General features: G+C 39.4%; 1 protein-coding gene across 17 annotated transcripts in view; it reads right to left on the minus strand.

Annotated features, from left to right (window-relative positions):
* mycbp2 (MYC binding protein 2) overlaps nucleotides 1-22,421 on the minus strand; it is a 203,001-nt gene continuing 180,580 nt past the window's right edge. For all 17 annotated transcript variants that reach the window (XM_057853359.1, XM_057853360.1, XM_057853350.1 and 14 more), the window contains 13 exons: nucleotides 20,925-21,208; nucleotides 20,738-20,834; nucleotides 20,541-20,660; nucleotides 20,355-20,456; nucleotides 17,065-17,193; nucleotides 14,564-14,696; nucleotides 14,391-14,494; nucleotides 13,682-13,870; nucleotides 8,818-8,925; nucleotides 8,483-8,692; nucleotides 7,330-7,437; nucleotides 6,976-7,141; nucleotides 1-876 (listed from right to left, as the gene is read on the minus strand). In XM_057853359.1, the coding sequence (XP_057709342.1) occupies nucleotides 761-876; nucleotides 6,976-7,141; nucleotides 7,330-7,437; nucleotides 8,483-8,692; nucleotides 8,818-8,925; nucleotides 13,682-13,870; nucleotides 14,391-14,494; nucleotides 14,564-14,696; nucleotides 17,065-17,193; nucleotides 20,355-20,456; nucleotides 20,541-20,660; nucleotides 20,738-20,834; nucleotides 20,925-21,208 (1,866 nt within the window). In that variant the 3' untranslated portion in view covers nucleotides 1-760. The remainder of the gene's footprint in view (nucleotides 877-6,975; nucleotides 7,142-7,329; nucleotides 7,438-8,482; nucleotides 8,693-8,817; nucleotides 8,926-13,681; nucleotides 13,871-14,390; nucleotides 14,495-14,563; nucleotides 14,697-17,064; nucleotides 17,194-20,354; nucleotides 20,457-20,540; nucleotides 20,661-20,737; nucleotides 20,835-20,924; nucleotides 21,209-22,421) is intronic.

The following is a 22,421-nucleotide window of genomic DNA, read 5'->3' on the forward strand; positions in this document are numbered from 1 at the left end:
TTTATAAAAATGTACAGTGGCTTTATTGACATACATTCCATAGTTTTTTTTTTGTATTTTGTTTTTCTTTAAACAGCTGCAAAACAGGAGGCACGCCCAGTATTGCACTTCATTAACAGTTCTGGCTCAAAACATAACCCAGAATATATCAAAGAAAAGTGAAGTGAAAAGTAGCAACTTTGAGAATACAGCTCATTTGAATAGTAGCATTATATACAAGATTAGATAAATCGTACACTATTTTCCTTCCAAACGATATTCTTATAACAGTCTCACTGACCACCTTTTTTTTTTTTACGCACTTGACAGTTGGAGAATACTGTACAAGATTACGAAAAATGTTTTACATACAACAACATTTTAAATGTATAATAATTAAGAAGCTGGAAATACGGCCTGTCCCTTTCATTTTTTTTTTTTTTAATAACCCAGACGCGTCTTTCATTTGGTTGCAGAAGGTGCGCAACGGGGAAGTTCGACAGCCGCATGCAAACACGCCACAGGTTATTTTCTTCTATTATGTATATACTGTATATATTTCGGAGTCATTGTTCGTCTTCTTTCCCGCTCAGGTATCCCAAAGAATCCAAAGTGGACCCCGGGTCGGTAAGAGAGGACCCCGAGGGCTCTCGGCGAGCCCGGGAATCTGCACGCGTTTCCTGCGGGGAGGAGCCGAGCTTCGCATGCTGAATGCGCTTCAGCAACCAGCAGGCCGGAGATCACAGTGGACGACAGTAGTTCCCGATGGCGGAACTCTTGGTTAGAAGGTGTGCGCGTTCCTGCATACGCCGCAGCCTAAAGCAAACTCCTCGCCCGTTGGCGGGTGGACCACGTGCAGCGGACATTCGGTGCCCTCCAGCTGCTTGCCTTTGGGACCTGTCAAAAAAGATGAACAAAGGGTTACAGTTAGGGTTGGGCATCGTTTGAAATTGAACGATTCCAGTTCCGATTCCGTTTCCACGTTTCGATTCCGGTTCCGAACGATTCTCGAATCCTCCAAGAGGCAGGGTCAAAAAAATTGCATAGTTTATATTAGGGCTGTCAAAATTATCGCGTTAACGGGCGTTAATTAATTTTTTTAATTAATCACGTTAAAATATTTGACGCAATTAACGCAGATGTCCCGCTCAGACAGATTTAAATGACTGTTCATTGAAAAGCTCACTTGTTGTTATGGAGTTTTGCCGCCCTCTGCTGGCGCTGGGGTGAATGACCATCTCGCATATTGCCTCAAACAGATTATACAATGAGGCCGTTTATGGGCATTAAGAGTGAAGAGAATGCCACCGGCCGCTTGGGGGCAGCGCCGTTCCATACTCATGTTATTTCTTCAAAACGTGGGAGAATTAGTAGTTGTTAGACGTTTATGCTGTATTCACAATGCAACGCAAATTGCTATTTGTGCTCCACACATATTTCGGTAAGTTTTCTTTCTTTTAGTGGCAATTATGTGTCTCTTGTTGTATTTTGGGTAAGATATGTACAGATATATTTAATACAATAAAGGCGGGTGGACACAGGCGTTCTTTGGACCGCGCCGTTTATTGGCAACTCCTTCACAACAAACATACAGTGGGGAGAACAAGTATTTGAGACACTGCCTATGGGTTTTCCCATTGGCAGTGTATCAAATACTATCAAATACTTGCTCTCCCCAATGTAAGTATCGTTTAGTGAAAGCACAACAAAAATAATATTCCTATCTCTCCAAAAAAAAAAAATTTTTTTCACAAAAAGAAAAGCACTTCAGTCTATAGTAATGAGGCCCTATTCTTAAACAACAATGCAAAATGAACTGGCATTCCATATCAAAATAGCTATGCAAAATACACGTAAAACTTTGGTCACTCTATTTTTATTACTGTTATTTTTATTCTTCTTATTATTATATTAACTCTACTTTTGATTGAAAATTTTACAAATTTTATTAAAACGAAAACATGAAGAGGGGTTTTAATATAAAATTACTATAACTTGTAACTATAACATTTATCGTTTAAGAACTACAAGTCTTTCTATCCGTGGATCACTTTAACAGAAAGAATGTTAATGCCATTTTTGGATTTATTGTTACAATAAACAAATACAGTACTTATGTACAGTATGTTGTATGTATATATCCGTCGTGTGTCTTATCTTTCCATTCCAACAATAATTTACATAAAAATATGGCATATTTTAGAGATGGTTTGAATTGCGATTAATTGCGATTAATTACGATTAATTAATTTTTAAGCTGTAATTAACTCGATTAAAAATTTTAATCGTTTGACAGCCCTAGTTTATATTAGAGATGTCCCGATCGATCGACCTCTGGCATTAAACGCATTTAAAAATAAATTAAACGGTATAAATAGTGAGGATCAAAGTACAACAAAAGAACAACTTGCATAGCAAAAGTCCGCTAGCTTAAATGCTAGCTTTTTTTTTTTTTTTTTTAAACAATGCTCTTAACACATATTCGCACAAAAAACTGCTAAATATACCTTTAAACTAAATTACGAATGAATAAAAAAACATTAGCTCAAACAAAAACTTACCTTATGTTGGTCTTAACAGGGAGCTGCTGGATTCAACCATGTTAAATCAGTTGTCATATTCACTATTTCCACTAGAGGGCAGTGTATCCACCCAAATCAATAAAACTAAATGTAAACACTTTCAAAACATATATCGATAAAAATAGAGATCGGCATCCCGATCGATCGGGTCAGATCACGTCATTTTCAAAGTATCGGAATCGGCAAAACAATATCGGACATGCCTTTTTTTAATATATGGCGGAAAACACAGACAAGGCTGAAAAAGCAGTTTCTGCTCTTGCACCCCTCTTTAAAATAAACTGCTGTATTTTATGCCAAAAGAACTGTTGTGTTTGACAGAACAATATGTCTATATGCTGCCATAGCAGATTCATGGCCCACTAAGCCTCCGAACTATTTTCAATTTGTGCGGTATACCCTGAAAACCCCCGTTTACAGACGTCGCGCAACCGCTTTTGTTTTAACCTAGCCATAAAAAGAAGGTAAGTAATTATATTTATTATTCAAAATGTCTGTCATTTTTAGCTTAGAATCATTAATTGATGTCTAAATTTTAGTTTAAAAAAACAAAATGACTTTAAAAAATTATTCACTCGCATATTTTAAACTTTTAAACGAATTACGTCACAATGAAAAATTTGGCGTCTGTAAAAAAGTCTCGGATATCTACCTCACAACTATCACTTAATTGTATTTTTTATGTTACTGTCGCATTTTCCCCAATATGTTAGATGATAAATAATCGATCCAAACAAAAAAAAAGAAAAAAAACGTTTAAAAGGGTAACTATATGAAAAAGAAAATCTCAACCACTCCTTGTTGTCTGCGATTTATGCATCGTGACCCTTGTTGTATTTCCATGTTTCACCCATAAAATTAAAAAAAAATCCGGCTGTGGCCATTCACAGCTGTGTCTTGACACTCGGTGATACACGCTACATGGAGTTTTTGGATCGAAACAAGGTAAGTACACAATAATATCTCGTTAAAATCGTGGCGTCTTTAATTCTGCTCTCGCGTGCTCTCGCCTCCAATTAGGGTTTTGCTGTTTAAAAAAAATACTTTTTTAAAAATGCCTTCCTAATCAAAATTTTTGTTCCCCCAGAAAATTGAGATTTTAAGCTTTCCAATGATGTATCACACATGCATTTCGGACAATTTTGAAAGTTGGCCAAATTGAGGGTCTCGGAGCGGAACTTCAAGTCACCTGAGTGTTTTCCGCCACATATATATTTTTTAATGAAATCGTTTTCTAATTGTATTTAACGTTACAGACATAATGTGTTACACTCTTCCAGAGTCTTTAGTTTAAGCTTAAGGTAGGGTTATCAAATTTATCGCGCTAACGGCAAACATTTATCACGTTACAATATTTAACGCAATTAGCGCATGCGCTGCACGACCCACTCACGCATAGTTGCGTTCAATCTATAATGGCGCCGTTTTAACCATACAGTACCCATACAGGCAGCGTAAAATGAGTAGAGAGAATTTTGGTAGCCTTTGGAGCCTTTTTTTAAATGGCTAAAGCCTTACAATCCCTCTTTCAACGATTAGAATAATCGTGGGAAACAATGTGGGGAAGAAAGGTAGTAGTTGATCTTTTTCTTAACACCCTATGTTATTTCCCAACGCAGAGAAGATACAGTGCCTTGCAAAAGTATTCGGCCCCCTTGAATCTTGCAACCTTTCGCCACATTTCAGGCTTCAAACATAAAGATATGAAATTTAATTTTTTTGTCAAGAATCAACAACAAGTGGGACACAATCGTGAAGGGGAACAACATTTATTGGATAATTTAAACTTTTTTAACAAATAAAAAACTGAAAAGTGGGGCGTGCAATATTATTCGGCCCCTTTACTTTCAGTGCAGCAAACTCACTCCAGAAGTTCAGTGAGGATCTCTGAATGATCCAATGTTGTCCTAAATGACCGATGATGATAAATAGAATCCACCTGTGTGTAATCAAGTCTCCGTATAAATGCACCTGCTCTGTGAGGGTTCTGTTTAAAGTGCAGAGAGCATTATGAAAACCAAGGAACACACCAGGCAGGTCCGAGATACTGTTGTGGAGAAGTTTAAAGCCGGATTTGGATACAAAAAGATTTCCCAAGCTTTAAACATCTCAAGAAGCACTGTGCAAGCCATCATATTGAAATGGAAGGAGCATCAGACCACTGCAAATCTACCAAGCCCCGGCCGTCCTTCCAAACTTTCCTCTCAAACAAGGAGAAAACTGATCTGAGATGCAGCCAAGAGGCCCATGATCACTCTGGATGAACTGCAGAGATCTACAGCTGAGGTGGGAGAGTCTGTCCATAGGACAACAATCAGCCGTACACTGCACAAATCTGGCCTTTATGGAAGAGTGGCAAGAAGAAAGCCATTTCTCAAAGATATCCATAAAAAGTCTCGTTTAAAGTTTGCCACAAGCCACCTGGGAGACACACCAAACATGTGGAAGAAGGTGCTCTGGTCAGATGAAACCAAAATTGAACTTTTTGGCCACAATGCAAAACGATATGTTTGGCGTAAAAGCAACACAGCTCATCACCCTGAACACACCATCCCCACTGTCAAACATGGTGGTGGCAGCATCATGGTTTGGGCCTGCTTTTCTTCAGCAGGGACAGGGCAGATGGTTAAAATTGACGGGAAGATGGAAGCAGCCAAATACAGGAACATTCTGGAAGAAAACCTGTTGGTATCTGCACAAGACCTGAGACTGGGACGGAGATTTATCTTCCAACAGGACAATGATCCAAAACATAAAGCCAAATCTACAATGGAATGCTTCAAAAATAAACGTATCCAGGTGTTAGAATGGCCAAGTCAAAGTCCAGACCTGAATCCAATCGAGTATCCGTGGAAAGAGCTGAAGACTGCTGTTCACAAACAATCTCCATCCAACCTCACTGAGCTCGAGCTGTTTTGCAAGGAAGAATGGGCAAGAATGTCAGTCTCTCGATGTGCAAAACTGATAGAAACATACCCCAAGCGACTTGCAGCTGTAATTGGAGCAAAGGGTGGCGCTACAAAGTATTAACGCAAGGGGGCCGAATAATATTGCACGCCCCACTTTTCAGTTTTTTATTTGTTAAAAAAGTTTAAATTATCCAATAAATTTCGTTCCAATTCACGATTGTGTCCCACTTGTTGATTCTTGACAAAAAATTAAACTTTTATATCTTTATGTTTGAAGCCTGAAATGTGGCGAAAGGTTGCAAGGTTCAAGGGGGCCGAATACTTTTGCAAGGCACTGTATATCAATTGGTACCACGATGCACAGTCATGGTTGCACTTCCCATCATGCATTTGGGCAGAAGTTAAATGGCTACAGTATCATTTACTGAAAGCTCAACAAATACACTAGATGGCAATATTTAGTCACAATATACAAAGTCACATTCATCCTTTAAAAATTACAAGTCTTTCTATCCGTGGATCCCTCTTCCAGAAAGAATGCTAATAATGTAAATGCCATCTTGAGGATTTATTTTCATAATAAACAAATACAGTACTTATGTACTGTATGTTGAATGTATACAGTGGGGAGAAGAAGTATTTGATACACTGCCAATGGGAAAAGCCATTGGCAGTGTATCAAATACTTGTTCTCCCCACTGTATATTCGTCCGAGTTTTATTCATTTTTTCTTAATGCATTGCCAAAATGTATATGATTGGGAAAAATTATCGGGAATGATTGGAAATGAATCGGGAGCAAAAAAAAAAAAAAGCAATTGGATCGGGAAATATCGGGATCGGCAGATACTCAAACTAAAACGATCGGGATCGGATCGGGAGCAAAAAAACATGATTGGAACAACCCTAGTCTTTATTATTCAATCAAAAAATAAGTTCCTTCAAACAAAAAATATATATTTTCAAATGAAAAATCACTTCAATCAAAAAAAGAAAGATTTCAATCACGGAAAAAAAGTTTTTGAATGCGAAAAAATATTTGAGACTCAAATATTTCCATTTGAACGCTTAATTTTTGATTCTTTGATTTAAGCAATCCTTTTTGTGTTTGGCCTATATTATGGGTAAGACATTTGTGTCTATATCATTCAATCCCCCATAAAAGTTAAATTAAAAAAAATGTTTTTAAAAATATTTCCAACAAAGAAAAATATCATTTTGCCCTCCCCTATTTTATTTTTATTTTTTTAAATAATATGCAGAGCAAATGACCGTCTAAGGTGCTAGTCACATGATCTGTTCGAAAAATAATTTTGACCCATTATAAAAATAACTTTTTTTTTGTTCATTTATTTTTGTTGTTTGTTTATTGCTTTACAACTTTTATATAGATAGGAAAGTCAATAGCATGCAATGACAGTTTTCGGCCACTGGGGGGGTGGCCCCCCCCTGCCCCCCCCCTTAAACTCTGCTTATGGGAAAATAATCCAAAGAGTTGCTACATACCTGCGGGGCAATGCGGCAACTCCTCCTTGGGGACGCTGGTCATCCTCTGGAAGTCGTCGTGGCAGGCGTTGCAGAAGTGCGTGGTGCCGAAGCAAAAGAAGACTGCCACCGAGCAGCAGTAGCGACATTTGTACTCCAGGAAGTCCGTGCCGTGCTTGGAGCACATCTGGTTGGAAAGGCGGAAAGGAATATTATTTTCAGTTGATTTAGATACGGAAAAGGAAAAACTAAAAGAATCTGAGAGCAAGAAAATCATAACTCAATATCTGTAGCCTGTCATTCCAGTCACTTATTTGCCGTGTTCGTTATACAAAGCAAAACATTCAGGGTGTGGTGCAGGTATCGTTTACCCACCTGAGCCCTGGAAACATCAGAGCAGGCGCCGCAAATCAGCTCACTGGGGTCATAGTCATCACCTTGGCCTGCCTCTGCGTCGCAACGGGCCTCTCCCCCGAAATAGGCCTAAAAAAATTCAAACATTAGTTCGAGAATGCAAGGCCTGAGACAAAATGGCAGACCAGACTCCGACGTCGTAAAGTCGAAATCGTTTAAGTCGAGTACATCATAACCTGGGGACCAGCTGTTTTGGTACCACTCGCCAGGTATCTGAATCGGTATCGTGAGCCAAAAAAATAGCGTTGGTGCAACACTTATATTTATATTTACTAGAGCTGTCAAAATTATCGCGTTAACGGGCGTTAATTAATTTTTTAAATTAATCACGTCAAAATATTTGACGCAATTAACGCAGATGCCCCACTCAGAGAGATTTAAATGACAGTACACAGTGAAACGCTCACTTGTTGTGTTTTATGGAGTTTTGCCGCCCTCTGCTGGCGCTTGGGAGCAACTGATTTTATAGGCTTCAGCATCCATGAGCATTGTGTCTGTAATTATTGACATCAACAATGGCGGGCTACTAGTTTATTTTTTGATTGAAAATTTGACAAATTTTATTAAAACGAAAACATTAAGACATTTTCTTTTAAGAACTACAAGTCTTTCTATCCATGGATCGCTTTAACAGAATGTTAATAATGTTAATGCCATCTTGTTGATTTATTGTTATAATAAACAAATTGTCCTTATGTACCGTATGTTGAATGTATATATCTATCTTGTGTCTTATCTTTCCATTCTAACAATAATTTACCGAAAAATATGGCATATTTTATAGACGGTTGAATTGCGATTAATTGCGATTAATTAATTTTTAAGCTGTAATTAACTCGATTAAACATTTTAATCGTTTGACAGCCCTAATATTTACACTACTGAAACAAACTTAGCAGAACTAAGAATAAATGTGACAAAATACTGAACTTCAACAATTATCAGGTTTTGACCCCTTAGCTAATAGAGAGCTACTGTTTAAGTGACTAGCTCAATCTAATGTTGACAGAATGTAGACTGAACTCAAGCTTCTTGTGCGGGCTGTATTCAATGATATTTTAATCAGATTTGCTTTGAGGCCAATTAAAACGTAATTAGTTTGGACACCCCTTACCTTCTTGCACTTGTAGCAAACATAGTAGGCGTATCTGTTCATGGCAAAGCCCGCCGGGTCGTTGTGGAAGCGCGCGCCTGGCGTGGTTATGGCCTCGCTCTTGTGCAGACCCTCGTACTCCAGCCTCATCAAGGCTTTTCGTCTCACGTCCTCGTAAAGCTCCTTGATAGGATCCAGCAGATCCTTGATCACGGAGTGGTTGATCTTGTTCTGAACGACAAAACATTTTGAAAAGGTTTCAACGTGAGGATGAATGTAAACAAAGGCTCTCACGCAGGGTCGGGATTAAATGTCGCCTCTTTGTTACAGACTTTAATCCGCTCAGGTCACTTTACCTTGCAAATTGGACACAACATGAAGCCAAAAGTAATGCGGGGACCAAGCCAGCGGTTTTCCAGAACACGCCGGGTGCATTGGAGGTGGAATACGTGAGTGCAGTCCAGCTGGGAATAACACAAAAAAAGAGATAAGGAAATAATTAGATAGGTGACTGAAAATTCGGTGCTGAAAATAGCTAAAATTGCTTTTTCGGTTTTCGATTAAAAGGCCAAAAGTACCACCGAAAAGTGTAAAGAACCTTAGTCCTCTTGTGATGACGTAATCAAAACACAGCGAGCTAACACTGCTGGCTTAAAGCCAACATGTCCGGGGTTTGGAAGTTTTGAGGTATCAAAGAAATATAGAAATTGTTAAATGAAGGAGAATAAAATAAATGTGCTTCATCACTGCTACATTCATTCGAAAGTTGCTTTCCATTGATGTCCCTTAGTTTGGAGTTTAATCAAGCGAACAGTATACAATTTTAATTTAAATGTTAATGTGCATTTGCTGTGGTTTAGTACAATAATTTTAAGGCACAATCACTTTTTTTCCCGCCACTTTCATACCCCCTCCGCCAGTTGACGTTTAATCCAGCTGGGAGCGACTTCGCTCGGCTTGGTCGACGCTAGAACCTCACCCACTCGCCTGGCTCTGGATTAGATGTGCTGATTACCAGTTTCCAGGTATACCGTGGTTTCAAAACCGCATAAATTTTCCGTAGCTATTTTTCATGTCCATAAAATGCAGGGAGAAATCTCTCGCGTGCAGCTGCAAGGCTCAACCAACCCCCATCGGTTGTTGCTCAGTGTCAGTGAGCCAGCTACAGTGCTGCTCAAAAGTTTGTGAACCCCCTCAACATTTTGGAATTTTCTATTATTTCAACCTGATTTCCTAATCAATCAATTCAGTAGTTTTTTTTTGTTTTTTTAACAGTTGTGTTGTCGAGACTAAATTAAAAAGAGTTTTCATCAACTCATGTAGGTGCAAAATTGAACTGTTTGGTCACAACCAAAACCGCCATGTCTGGCGAAAAGTCAACACTGCATACCACCAAAAGAACCTTCTCCCAACAGTGAAGCATGGAGGTGGGAATGTCAAGATCTGGGCTTGCTTTTCATCCTCAGGACCTGGACAACTCCACATAGTCCAGGGAATCATGAATTCTGAGGAATATTGTCAAATCCTAGAACATAACCTGACGCCATCTGTTTTGAAGTTAAAGCTTGGCAGAAGGTGGATCATGCAACATGATAATGATCCAAAGCATTCCAGCAATACAACCAAGGAATGGCTGAAAAAGAAGAAGATTCGTGTTCTGGACTGGCCCAGTCAAAGTCCTGACCTAAATCCCATTGAAATGCTGTGGCGGGACCTGAAGCGAGCAGTTCATGCCAGACGCCCATCAAACCTCTCTCAACTGACTGCGTTCTGCAAGGAAGAATGGGCAAAAATCCCCCAAAGTAGATGTGAGAGGCTGATTAGTCACTACAGAAACCGTTTGGTTGAGGTAATCTCTGCAAAAGGAGGCGCAATATCCTATTAACTGAAGGGGTTCACATACTTTTGCACACATGATATCTGAGTTTTTCTTAAATCAACCACTTTTGTTAAATAAAGAATGACAATATAACTATTTCTTTTGTTTCAGTCCATTATTTGGAATGTCAGTATTGTGGATTTGGGTATAACTTAACATTTAATAAGGTTATTTTAGTTTTTTTTACAAAAAATCTGACCATCGCTGTGGGGTTCACAAACTTTCGAGCAGCACTGTATGTTACATGAAGGCTGGAGGAGGTGAAACTCCTGAACTTTTTCACCCATCGTGGAAAATGACCGCTGGTATAGTGGAGGAGTTAAAAAAAATCGATTACCGTAATTTCCCGAATATAACGCGCACTTTTCCCCCCCAAAATTAACTTGTAAAATCATGGTGCGCGTTATAAACGGGTACAGGGATGGAGACAAAAATATAAATATATTTTATATATATATATATATATATATATATACAAAGACCGATTTTTTTTTTAATTGACACGGCCATGTTGTGTTGAAGAAACGTATGCGGCGATCCGTTGCCGACCATTGCGGTACGTGACGTCACCATTTTGTTTCGGTCGTGGCGAGCTAGGGAAGGAGTCAAACAACGGAGCTAATCCGTGTTGCTTTATTGACATTTAGACATTTAATTGATGATTTTTCCCTCATAACTTTATGACAGCCGCTCGTTGCTGAACGAAATTCAAGACAGGTCTGCCGCCCGGACACCGTTAACGGACGCATGCACAACATTATGATGGATGCTCCCAGTTACTAGGAGAGAGATTTGCTCCTTTTTAAAAGACTGGAAAATAAATTTGTGTATGAGACAGGGAGATACAGAAGCGCGACCAGGCAGTTATTTTTTAGAGCGAGAGGGGAAGAGAGATAGTTTGTTGCTCCTTGTCTTTCCTACTGTCCAGCAGTAGTTTTAAGGCATTTCAATTGAAAAATGTCCTGAGTGCATTGCTAAGACCTGTGTGCGTCTATAAGATGTGAGTACATGAACCCTCCTGTACTATTTAGCCTTTATTGTTGTTGTTTTTGAGCTAAGCTAATTAGCAAATTCGCTAACGTGTACATCATATGCAGAACGTGTAAAACCATGATTAAGTACAGCGGTAACACTACAAACATGCGAAATAGTACAGAAATCTGTTGTTGTGGGAGAGAGAGAAAGTGCGCGCGCTGTAATGAGCGTGTGTGTGGCAGTGTCAAGAGCAGTTGTGATTTCCACCTGTAACACTGTGAAAACAAAGTATATTGGTGAAAAGAAGTCTTATTTCTAAGGACACTTTGTGTCCAGAAAATGTGGAATTTATTCCACCAGTGTAAATTTTATTGTTTTGTAAAGAGAAATAAGTACTCCCTTTAAAATGGTTAATGTTTTTGCACTTTCTTGTAAAAAAAAAAAATAAAAAATAAAAAAGCAGCTTAAGGGCAGCTTTTTGTTGTATGGGCATATTTCCATTTTACCTGTTCAATAATAAGGATATTTTAAATAAATAATGGACATAAATTTGTTTGGCTACTTTATTAATCAATACTGTATGATTCGTCGATAATCGTGATAATCGCGATAACTGCAATCATCGTCAATACCACGATCATCGTTCAAAAATCGAATTGTAGCACCCTGAATTGTAATCGAATCGAATCGTGGGGTGCCTAAGATGGCACACCTCTATGGTATAGGAATACTTTGGCTATAGAAAAGTTACAGTGGGCCGAGGCGAATAGGAGGAGGGCCAACCGACATGTAAAACATGTTTGCAGAGGGTGGCTGCCGAGGAGGTAATACCTCCAATATGATTTCACATTCAAACAAAATTAAAGGTTAGTAAACAGTGTCATGAACATTTCCCACCAGCTGCGAGCGTTAACTCCAGTGTGTTTAGTGTGTCTAGCGGTGGTAAAACATGTCATATATAAGAGTCATACACACGTTTTTTATGATAAATAACTCAATTATTTTTGTTCTGATGGTAATAATGTTGAGCTGTGGCTGTGGGTATAGGCTTATTTTTTGTTATTTCTTTTTTTTGGGATTTATTGTAACATTATACTTACTGTAATTTTCGGATTATAAACCGCTACTTTTTTTCCCTTCATTTTGAAACCTGCGGCTTATAGGCCAGTGAGGCTTATTTGTTGAGTTATTTGGGTTAATAGGTAACACTATATTTGACACTATCATGGGCATTACTGAATGCTTATAACATATGTCATTAAGTGTCATCCAGCAAGTTTTGCCACTAACTCCATTTATGTCCAGCTCGGCTATTTTACATTAATTCAAAAGTGAGATAATCTGCCAGAAAACCCTAAATGACGTCTGTTACAAGCATTCATTAATACTCATGACAGTGTCATATCATAACAATGAATGTTTAATGACAGTCTTATGAAGACAGTGTCAAATTAAGTGTTACCAAATACCATAACTCGCAATTAAAGAAATAACTGGAACAGTAACTTAAGAAATAATTAGCACAGAACATGATTTTTGATTGTTATTTACATCTGTAGTGCTGCAATGCATGCTAGGAGGCATGTTGGACAACATCAGTGTTGACAGCAGGTGACATCATAGGTTGATTGTCTCCCCCAAGGGAGCAGTGATGGTCAAATGAAGCTTCTTGAAGCAATGAAGCTTGAAGCCAATTGGTTGAAAGCTTCATGTTTCATTTGGTCTTATGACAGTCGTATGATGCCACTGTCAAATGATCTGTTACTAGTTAATATCTTTTGGTGTAAATATCCCATAATACAGTGAGGACAGCTGCAGTTTATAGTCCAGTGCGGCTTATCTACAAACACATGTCGTTTTCATGTCAAATTTGGTGGGTAGCAGCTTATAGTCAGGTGCGCCTTATAGTGCGAAAAATACGGTATGTTCCAATTTGCTAATATGTTTTGAAAAATAAAAATCGTGTTCAATGGGGAAAAGTTTTTTATTTATTTTTTAACCCAGATATCTTAAAGTAACAGATTTTAGAGGTGTAATTGCAATACCGTGATACTGTGAAACCGTGATATTTTGGCTTCATACCGTCAGAATCTAATATATGTTGGGTTTTTTTCACTCTGACAGCCGCGAGATTGTTGTGTTGTGTTCTTTAGTTAACCGAAAAACTTAATATGTTACGTGAAAAGAAACTTATTTCGCCTGTTGTTGTTTATTTTACCATTATTACTTTAACGTATATTGTTTGTTCGTGGTTTCCGATCAACTGAGAAATTCCCCTCGAAAAATGTATTTTTTTTCATATGCATTCTTTGGCTGGTCCAATTTATACTCGACGAATAATTATACTGAGAAAAAAAATACAATACCTGTACAGCAGGGGCAGCAGAGAGCGCCTCGGTGAAACAAATCATGCACATGTCGTCGGCGTCTTGCTTTAAGCAGCCTGTGTTCTTATCGCAGCCGTGCAAGCATGGAAGGCAAGACTCCTCGTTCTTGACCCCACCGCACGGGTGCCCGCAGGGGTGCGTCTTACTGCACGCCAGCTTGGAATATTCCTGTAGGAGGAAAAAAGAAATGAGAAGTGAAAACGACAAAATGAACTGGAACAGTGATCAGTAACTCATGCCGGAGGTGGGTAGTAAGACATTGCATTTTCTCTGTTTTTGCTAAGATGCCCACAAAATACAGTCACATAACCAATGATGAATGATATTTTCTCCACTAGAGGGCACTCATGCTCTTTGGACGGGTGATATTTCATTTCTATAGATTTTTGTAGTCAGAATTCAGTTATTTTTCTGTACTAATATGGTCATCTAATAGGTCATAGTACATAATACTAATAACAATCCATGTCGACATGCTAGAAAAAAATATGCCACAGCTTGAAAAAAATAATCTGACATTGTAAGCAGTTCCACATTACCTGATTACTCTTTTCACTGAATACTTTTTTTACTTGTACGTAGTATCATTTTGAAGTAACGCTACTATCACTTGAGTTAAAGTTTGGGCTACCCTGCCCTCCTCTGCTAATGCAAGACTTTCCACTCTAACATCTCAAAGACAGTTTACCTGACAGTCAGGGTCAGAACAGACACTTCCAACCGCCGACAGCTCGGTTCCATTCCTCGTTCCGCAGAACCTGCACGCATCCGAGCTGCTCGATGCAGGCTTGCCTGAGAATAAGTCAGGAACGTTAGAGGAAAACATTGAGCATCACTGCTGTGTGTTGCACGCCAATGAACCTGTGTGTTCTCTGAACTCCACCATGGCCTTCATTGTTTTGGAGTCAGCCAGAGCCATCAGCCAGAAGAGCTTGGTCCGACCGCAACCTTCGTGGAGGTCCACCTTGATGGCCTCTTCTTCCTCCTTAAACACCTGGTACAATTCATGCAAAGACAATAAGCGAACACAATCATTTCATGTAATTAGGTGGAAATGCTCCTGATACCATAGGATTTGGGATACAAGGCTACAGATAACGATACAATTATCATTCAATGAGTCAGGAAATCAATCTACTATATTCTACAATACAACTATTAAAGTGAAAAAAAAGCTACTGTAATTTGTGGACCACAAGCCACAACCACCAAATTCTACGTGCAAATTATGTATCCATATAAGCCGCACCCGGATATAAGCCTCGCCACCAAATGGTTACAAACACAACACATTCATTCACATGTAAGCCGCACTCGACAATAAGCCGTACCCACAAATGTAACGTAACGTAAAATTTCACAAGTGAATTACCATATTGGCCCAAATATAAGACGGTGTTTTTTGCATTGAAATAAGAGTGAAAAAGTGGGGGTCGTCTTATATTCGCAGTCTAGAGGTGATACCCATTCACGACGCTAGATGGCGCCAGATATCATTGAAGCGATGTTCTGTCATGGCAGATCTCAGTTACTCTTAAGTTTAACCAGTTTGCATTATTTTATTGCAATTTTTTTCCTTATTCAGATTTGTTTCAAGACTACAGTTACAGTTAGACTTCACTTTGATGGTTAATGCAGTTATTGCAATTTTGTTGTTTTATCACAATAGATTGGTTTATTTACATTTCAAAAACCAGAAGCCATTCATTTACGAATGTGATTGTACTTTAGAAGGGTTCAATCCCGGGCTTTGGCCTTCCTGTGTGGAGTTTGCATGTTCTCCCCGTGCCTGCGTGGGTTTCCTCCAGGGACTCCGGTTTCCTCCCACATCCCAAAAACATGCATGGTAGGCTGACTGAACACTCTAAATTGTCCGTAGGTATGAGTGTGTGCGTGAATGGTTGTATGTCTCCTTGTGCCCTGCAATTGGCTGGCAACCAGTTCAGGGTGTCCCCTGCCTACTGCCCCGAGTTAGCTGCGATAGGCTCCAGCACCTCCGCGACCCTCGTGAGGAAAAGCGGCATGGAAAATGAATGAATGAATTGTACTTTAGTTTACATATTTAAATGTGATAACCTATTGGGATACACGAAGTATCGCAATATAACCAGTGTTGGGCACGTTACTTTAAAAAAGTAATTACTTAAAGTTACTCACTACTTCTTCCAAAAAGTAACTGAGTTAGTAACTGAATTACTCTATGGTAAAAGTAACTAGTTACCAGGGAAAGTAACTATTTCCGTTACTTTAAAAAGAAGTTGTTGTATGTCAAAGAATTTGAAATTTTCTGAGCAGTATTTGAGTCAGTTGAATAGAGAAGAACAGACAGGTAGTTGTGTTATAGAGCCTTGTAATATTTATTGCACCTCACCAGCAATATATTTATCCTACATTTGAAGTGCAACAAAAATAAACAGATTTGAATTGCTTACTACAGATGTTGACAAAAGCTTTGCCCCGGGACATAAATTACACTTTACATGCACATTCTTTCCTTTAATTTCGACCAACTTGAAATAGTGTTTATATCTCTACCTCGTAAAGGACAAATTTTCCTCTGAATGCTATGCCATCATATCCCTCTGCATCTGTTTTGCGTGTGTGTGTTTGCCGCACGCGCTGTTCAGGTTCGTGTGTGGAAACACCGGCTCTGGAGTAAGTATTAGGCTCGAGCGTTTACGTCACAGAATGGGGGATCACGTGAGATTTGACAACAACGCAGCCATATTGGAAGCAGGTCTGGCTCACGGGACATTAAACTTTAACTTGCCAGTTCGATGAAGAGACAAACTCGTTACTAAGGCGAAGAACAGATATGTGATGAAACTTAAGAATATGAACAATGTTGACCCTTACGAGCAAGCTGAAGACAAATGGAGTAAAGATGTTGATGGGCTTCCACAATTACGCGAATTGGACATTCTGCTGTATTTATTGTTTGGTGTATGTTACTAAACTCATCAGTGATTCCGAAATTACAAATCGCTACAAAGCTATGAACAGTTTTGCTGCGAATGGGTGCAGGACCTGCACATTACAACCGTATCAAACGGCAACTCCATCGTTCTTGCAAAGGTAGGCTATGTGTGTTTACTATTTTTATTGTCATGAACCTGAACGCACCCAGAGTCTTGGATGACAAATAAACAGAGCAGAGTAGACGGCTGGTAGTTTCTTCAATTTATTCAAAGTAAGTAACGCACCGGTTTTGACCGTCAGTAACGGTAACGGCGGAGAAAATAATTGGATTACTCCGTTAGTGAAAAATAACGCCGTTATGTAACGGCGTTATTTGTAACGGCGTTATTCCCAACACTGGATATAACATTGAAAAAATCATTTAAAAAGTGCCAAACACTGACCTGTCTCTGGTGAGAGCGCGTGCGTCGGTGCAGGTGGAGGAAGCGGTCGCAGTCGGTGCAAAGGTTGCCACACATGTTGCAAAGGATGATGGCCGCCGTCTCGCCGTCATCGTGGTTGTCGCACATTGGCTAAAGAGAAGGCGGAAGAAAAAGATGGCAATTTCAGTATTTTTTTTTTGTGATAAATTGAACTATCGTGGCGGTGATTTTCTTGTAAATTATAGTAGTAGTAATAATAATATATAATATGTATACATACATAATATGCATGGCTACAGTTATCGTTTATTATAGTAGTCGATTAATCTATCAACTCGGTAGTTCAAATAATTGAGTTATCGAATTAGGAACTTAATGCGTTGCGGAATAAATTTTAGGAGATGGAAAACAAAGGCTTGCTAAGATTGCACTTTCAAAAGAGCATTCAATTCAAATACAAAATAAAATTCCTGAGTGTTTCTTCAAACTATGCAGACTTGCACTCAAATGGTATAAACAATAAATAAATGAGGAATTAAGTACAACAAGAGAACAACTGGCAAACTTGCACAACTAAAGTCTGCTAGCTTAAATGCTATAAATGCTAACTTTTTTTTTTTTTTTTTTTTTTTAACTCATTCACTCCCAGCCATTTTCACCAGAGCAAGCCCCTTCGCTCCCGGCCGTTTTTTCTGGATTTTGACTGATTTTGCAAGGCCCACAGAAAATTCTGTTCTATTGCTATATAAACTTGGAACCCACCAAAAGAAAGATTAGACTCTCTTCTTTCAGCAGAAAAAAACAGTAAGTTCGTATCTTTTTCCCATTCTTTAGAAATCAGCATTAGAAAATAGCTGAGTTTGAGCAATTTTCCAATTTCTGATGAAAAAACGGAGAAAATGAGCTTTTTGTAAACGCATACATTTCAAACATAATTTTGACTTTAACAAAGCTATTTTTTGCATTAGTTACATTCCAAACATCTGAATAATGTTTTCCTTTTACAAAATACCATGAACAACCAGACAAATATTTATAATTTATTCACACACGACTACTGAGAGATGACGGTTTGTCGCCGAGATGACGCCGTTGTCGCCACGTCAGCTGTGTAAACTTTTCCCTCATCGCTGTTTGTCTCACAAAGATGGATTATTTTTGCATTTCTGCGGGGTCTGCTTGGCAAGCCGCTCCACGGGGGGGTTTCATTCGTTTTGCACGGTCGTCCAGCGCCTGGCGTCCTCTCGTTGTTTTGTTCGGTCGGAGCGCCGCCTGGTTTCATGCCGCCAGCGCTCTGACCATGCTGCCTGGCCGTTCACTGCTGTTGAATCAGGTTGCCTCGTCTTACGAAATGCACTACTGCCCTCCAGTGGCCAGTTTTGTTGCTTTAAAATGGGTTTGGAGCGTTGTTGTTTGTTTCTCAGATACAGCGGAAGCCATGTATGCTTCATATAAAAAAAAAAAAAAAAAGGCAAAAGACGTATAAATACGTTTTTGGGACAGTGGGGCATTTAAAAATAGAACGTATTTATACGTTTCTGGGAGCAAAAGAGTTAAGAACGCTCTTAACAAATCGTTTAAATACATATTCCAACAAAAAAACAGTTAAAAATACCTATGAACTAAATTACGAGTGCTTGAAAAATATATTAGCGCAAACAAAAACATACTTTATGTTAGTCTTAATAGGGAGCTGCTGGTGTTAAATGAGTTATGTCCTATTCACTGTTGCCACTAGAGGGCAGTGTATCCGCCCAAATCAATAAGACTACATGCAAACACTTTCAAAACAAACCACTCCAAAACCACTCAAAATGAATATTTGAAGCAGCAAAATTTAATTTGAAGCTTTTTTCTAATCAAATTACTCGAAGGCCGGTAATGAGTGGTCACGTTCCACTGCCACTGACGGCGATAGACGTCCAATCCAATTTGACTTAGGGGGCTGTCAGCGATCGAACGAGTCAAAATGGATAATCGACAACTTTTGTCATCAATGGCCTCCAATGAGCTAAGACTTAAAAATAAATAGTATATTGAAACATCAGTAGGAACTAGAGATGTCTCCGATCGATCGGGTCCGATCACGTCATTTTCAAAGTATCGGAATCGGCAAAAAATATAGGCCACGCCTTTTTTTATTATATATATTTTTAATTAAATTGTTTTCTAGTTGAAAATCCCTCTCCCTGCGATTACAATTATCATGGGAAGCAATGAGGGGAGGCAAGGTAACATTGAATTATATCCCATCGCAGAGAAGATATATGAATTGGTAGCACTAGGCACAGTTGTGGTTTCACTCATCATGGTTCCACTTCCCATCATGCATTGGGCATGGCCTTCAGTATCATTTACTGAAAGCTCAACAAATACATTAGATGGCAATATTTAGTCACAATATACAAGGTCACAAGTCTTTCTATCTGTGGATCCCTCTCACAGAAAGAATGTTAATAATGTAAATGCCATCTTGAGGATTTATTGTCATAATAAACAAATACAGTACTTACAGTGGGGAGAACAAGCATTTGATACACTGCCAATCATTGACAGTGTGTCAAATACTTGTTCTCCCCACTGTATGTACTGTATGTTGAATGTATATATTCGTCCGAGTTTTATTCATTTTTTTCTTAATGCATTGCCAAAATGTATATGATCGGGAAAAATTATCGGGAATGATTGGAATTGAATCGGGAGCTAAAAAAAGCAATCGGATCTGGAAATATCGGGATCAGCAGATATTCAAACTAAAACGATCGGGATCGGATCGGGAGCAAAAAAACATAATCGGTACAACCCTAGTAGGAACTATTTTAAAATGTGTAAAAAAAACATTTTTTCCTCATTTGTGGAGTAATAAACATATATAGAGTTTGTCACTTTTTGACCCGTGACTGCCCTCTCTAAAATCGTAACTGCAGCTCATGCATGCTTGTACGAACACGAAGCGACAAGCATTTGCCCTATCAAATCAGCACCAGAAATGTAAAAAACAACTAATAGCGAGTCTTAAGTGGGTTAGAAAAGTGTTTTTGCCCTGCAGGAAATTGGGCGGAGGCTTGCTGAAACATTGAAGGTAATAGAAAATGCTTTTTGGAGCAGTCGCAGTTCAAATGTTAGGTCTCTGTTCTCATCAAGGCATTGGTGAATCATGCATGATTAGTAGAAAAGTATTATAAATTAACTCTAAAAATCCCGTATAGTCCATTTAATGCTTTTTTCGTTCAACTATCATATAATTTCCTTTTTACACAATGATAATAAGGATCCCGAGTACTGATATTTTTACTTCATGCAAGCCTTACCATCTGCTTCTGTTGTCCGTCTTTGCCCATCCACCGACCAGAAGACAGTCGGTCCACATGGTCTTGGTCCAGCACACACAGGGAAGCTAGCGCTAGCCACAGCTAGCGGACCGAAAGGAAACCACAAATTCAATGGTTACCAAAGCAGACTAAGAAAGCAATAATAGGAACCAAGTGACTGCATACTCTAGTGGTTGCGATGCAGCGCACAGGCGACCGATGCTCCTCCTCCATTTTGGTGAGCGCTATGATAGTCTCAGCGATTGCATTTTTGGTGACTCGTGACCACGCGTCTGAAAGGTGACCCTGTAAATAATAAACGCAGCCATCTCAGGTGCGTCGGTAGTGAACGTGTGCAAGCCGTTCCAGAGAAATGCGCTTACGCCTGCCATGTCTTTGACCAATTTGATGATGATCTCTGCAATCTGAGGCGGAGTGGAGCCTTTCATCCACCAGTGGCTCTCTCCTCTTCGGATGTAGCTAAAATTAAAAACATTGAATTACTGAGGGAATACAGCAAGGGCAACAACAACGGAAGATGAATCAAAAGTCAACACCGAGTGACCACACCTGGAATTAAAGATCATTGGCAGAGTGACAGTAGTCACCCCTTTGCCGGCGGCCATGCCGGCGGTGCCAGCAATAGTAGTCCCTTTGGCCTTCAGTTGCACAGTGAGAGCTTTGGCAATGCAGCCCAAGAACATGTCTAGGATGCCCAGCTTGTTCCAGTCGCCCTTCTCCGTGGAGTGGATAATGTCGCTGATGTCCGCCGGCGGCAGGGACTTCACTCCAATGATGCTGGCAAGTCGCACCGGCGTCACCTCCGGTAAGACTCGTCGGAGCAATGATGTCACCTGGATTAAGGAACGAGAAACAGCAAGCATTGTCACTGTTCGGATGATGTGACACGTATTTTCCGAACTGTAAGTCCCACTTTTTTTCATACTTTGACCAAGCCTGCAATTTATACTGTATAATATTAAAATATAGAATTTTACACCTTCTGAAATGTTATACCGGCAGTCAGGGCTGTCAACAGACTTGCAGGGGCGCGGGGATAAAAGAGACCATTATAGGGCCCGAGTTGTCCCGCACAATCTGGGACTGTTGGCAAACCTGAACATATGGTAGGCCTACAATTTCTTTCAAAAATCCGATGTACAGTGCCCACCCTTGAAAAAGATGTGTTATTTAGCTTCTAATATTTTTTTTTAATTCAAATAATATGGGACCTTAATGGAAAAAAAGAGAAAAATCCAACCTTCAATACAAGTGCATTCACGCAGTGGGGAAGAAAATCCCACATAAAGAAATAATTATTTGACATCAAATAATGTGTGTCACAATTATTAGCACCCCTGGTGAAAATACTTTGTACAGCCCCCTTTTGCCAACAAAACAGCACCTAATCTTCTCATATAATGTTTCACAAGCTTGATTTTGTGTCTGGTGAACCATTTCTGTGTAGATTTGGCCATATGTTTAGCTCAAAAAGCTACACACGGTCCCAGGCTTCAACTGGGACCGTGTGCTTTGGTCAGATGAGACCAAGATTGAGCTTTTTGGCAACAAACACTCTAAGTGGGTCTGGTGTGACACGAAAGATGCGCATGCTGGAAAGCACCTCATACCCACTGTGAAGTATGGGGGTGGGTCAGTGATGCTGTGGGGCTGTTTCGCTTCCAAAGGCCCTGGGAACCTTGTTAGGGTGCATGGCATCATGAATGCTTTCAAATACCAGGACATTTTAAATCAAAATCTGTTGCCCTCTGCCCGAAAGCTGAAGATGGGTCATCACTGGGTCTTTCAGCAAGACAATGACCCTAAACATATGGCCAAATCTACACAGAAATGGTTCACCGGACACAAAATCAAGCTCCTCCCATGGCCATCTCAGTCCCCAGACCTTGTTTTGTTGGCAAAAGGGGGTTGTACAAAGTATTACAGGGTCCCCCCAGGATTGATAAATCTAAATTCAAGACATTTAAGACCATTTTTAATGCCATTTCAACTGAAAGTTAATACTTTTCTCGCACCCATTATTTAGATAATATTGAACCATATTAA

This window comes from Corythoichthys intestinalis, chromosome 12 (assembly GCF_030265065.1).
Source record: "Corythoichthys intestinalis isolate RoL2023-P3 chromosome 12, ASM3026506v1, whole genome shotgun sequence".
Lineage (NCBI taxonomy): Eukaryota > Metazoa > Chordata > Actinopteri > Syngnathiformes > Syngnathidae > Corythoichthys > Corythoichthys intestinalis.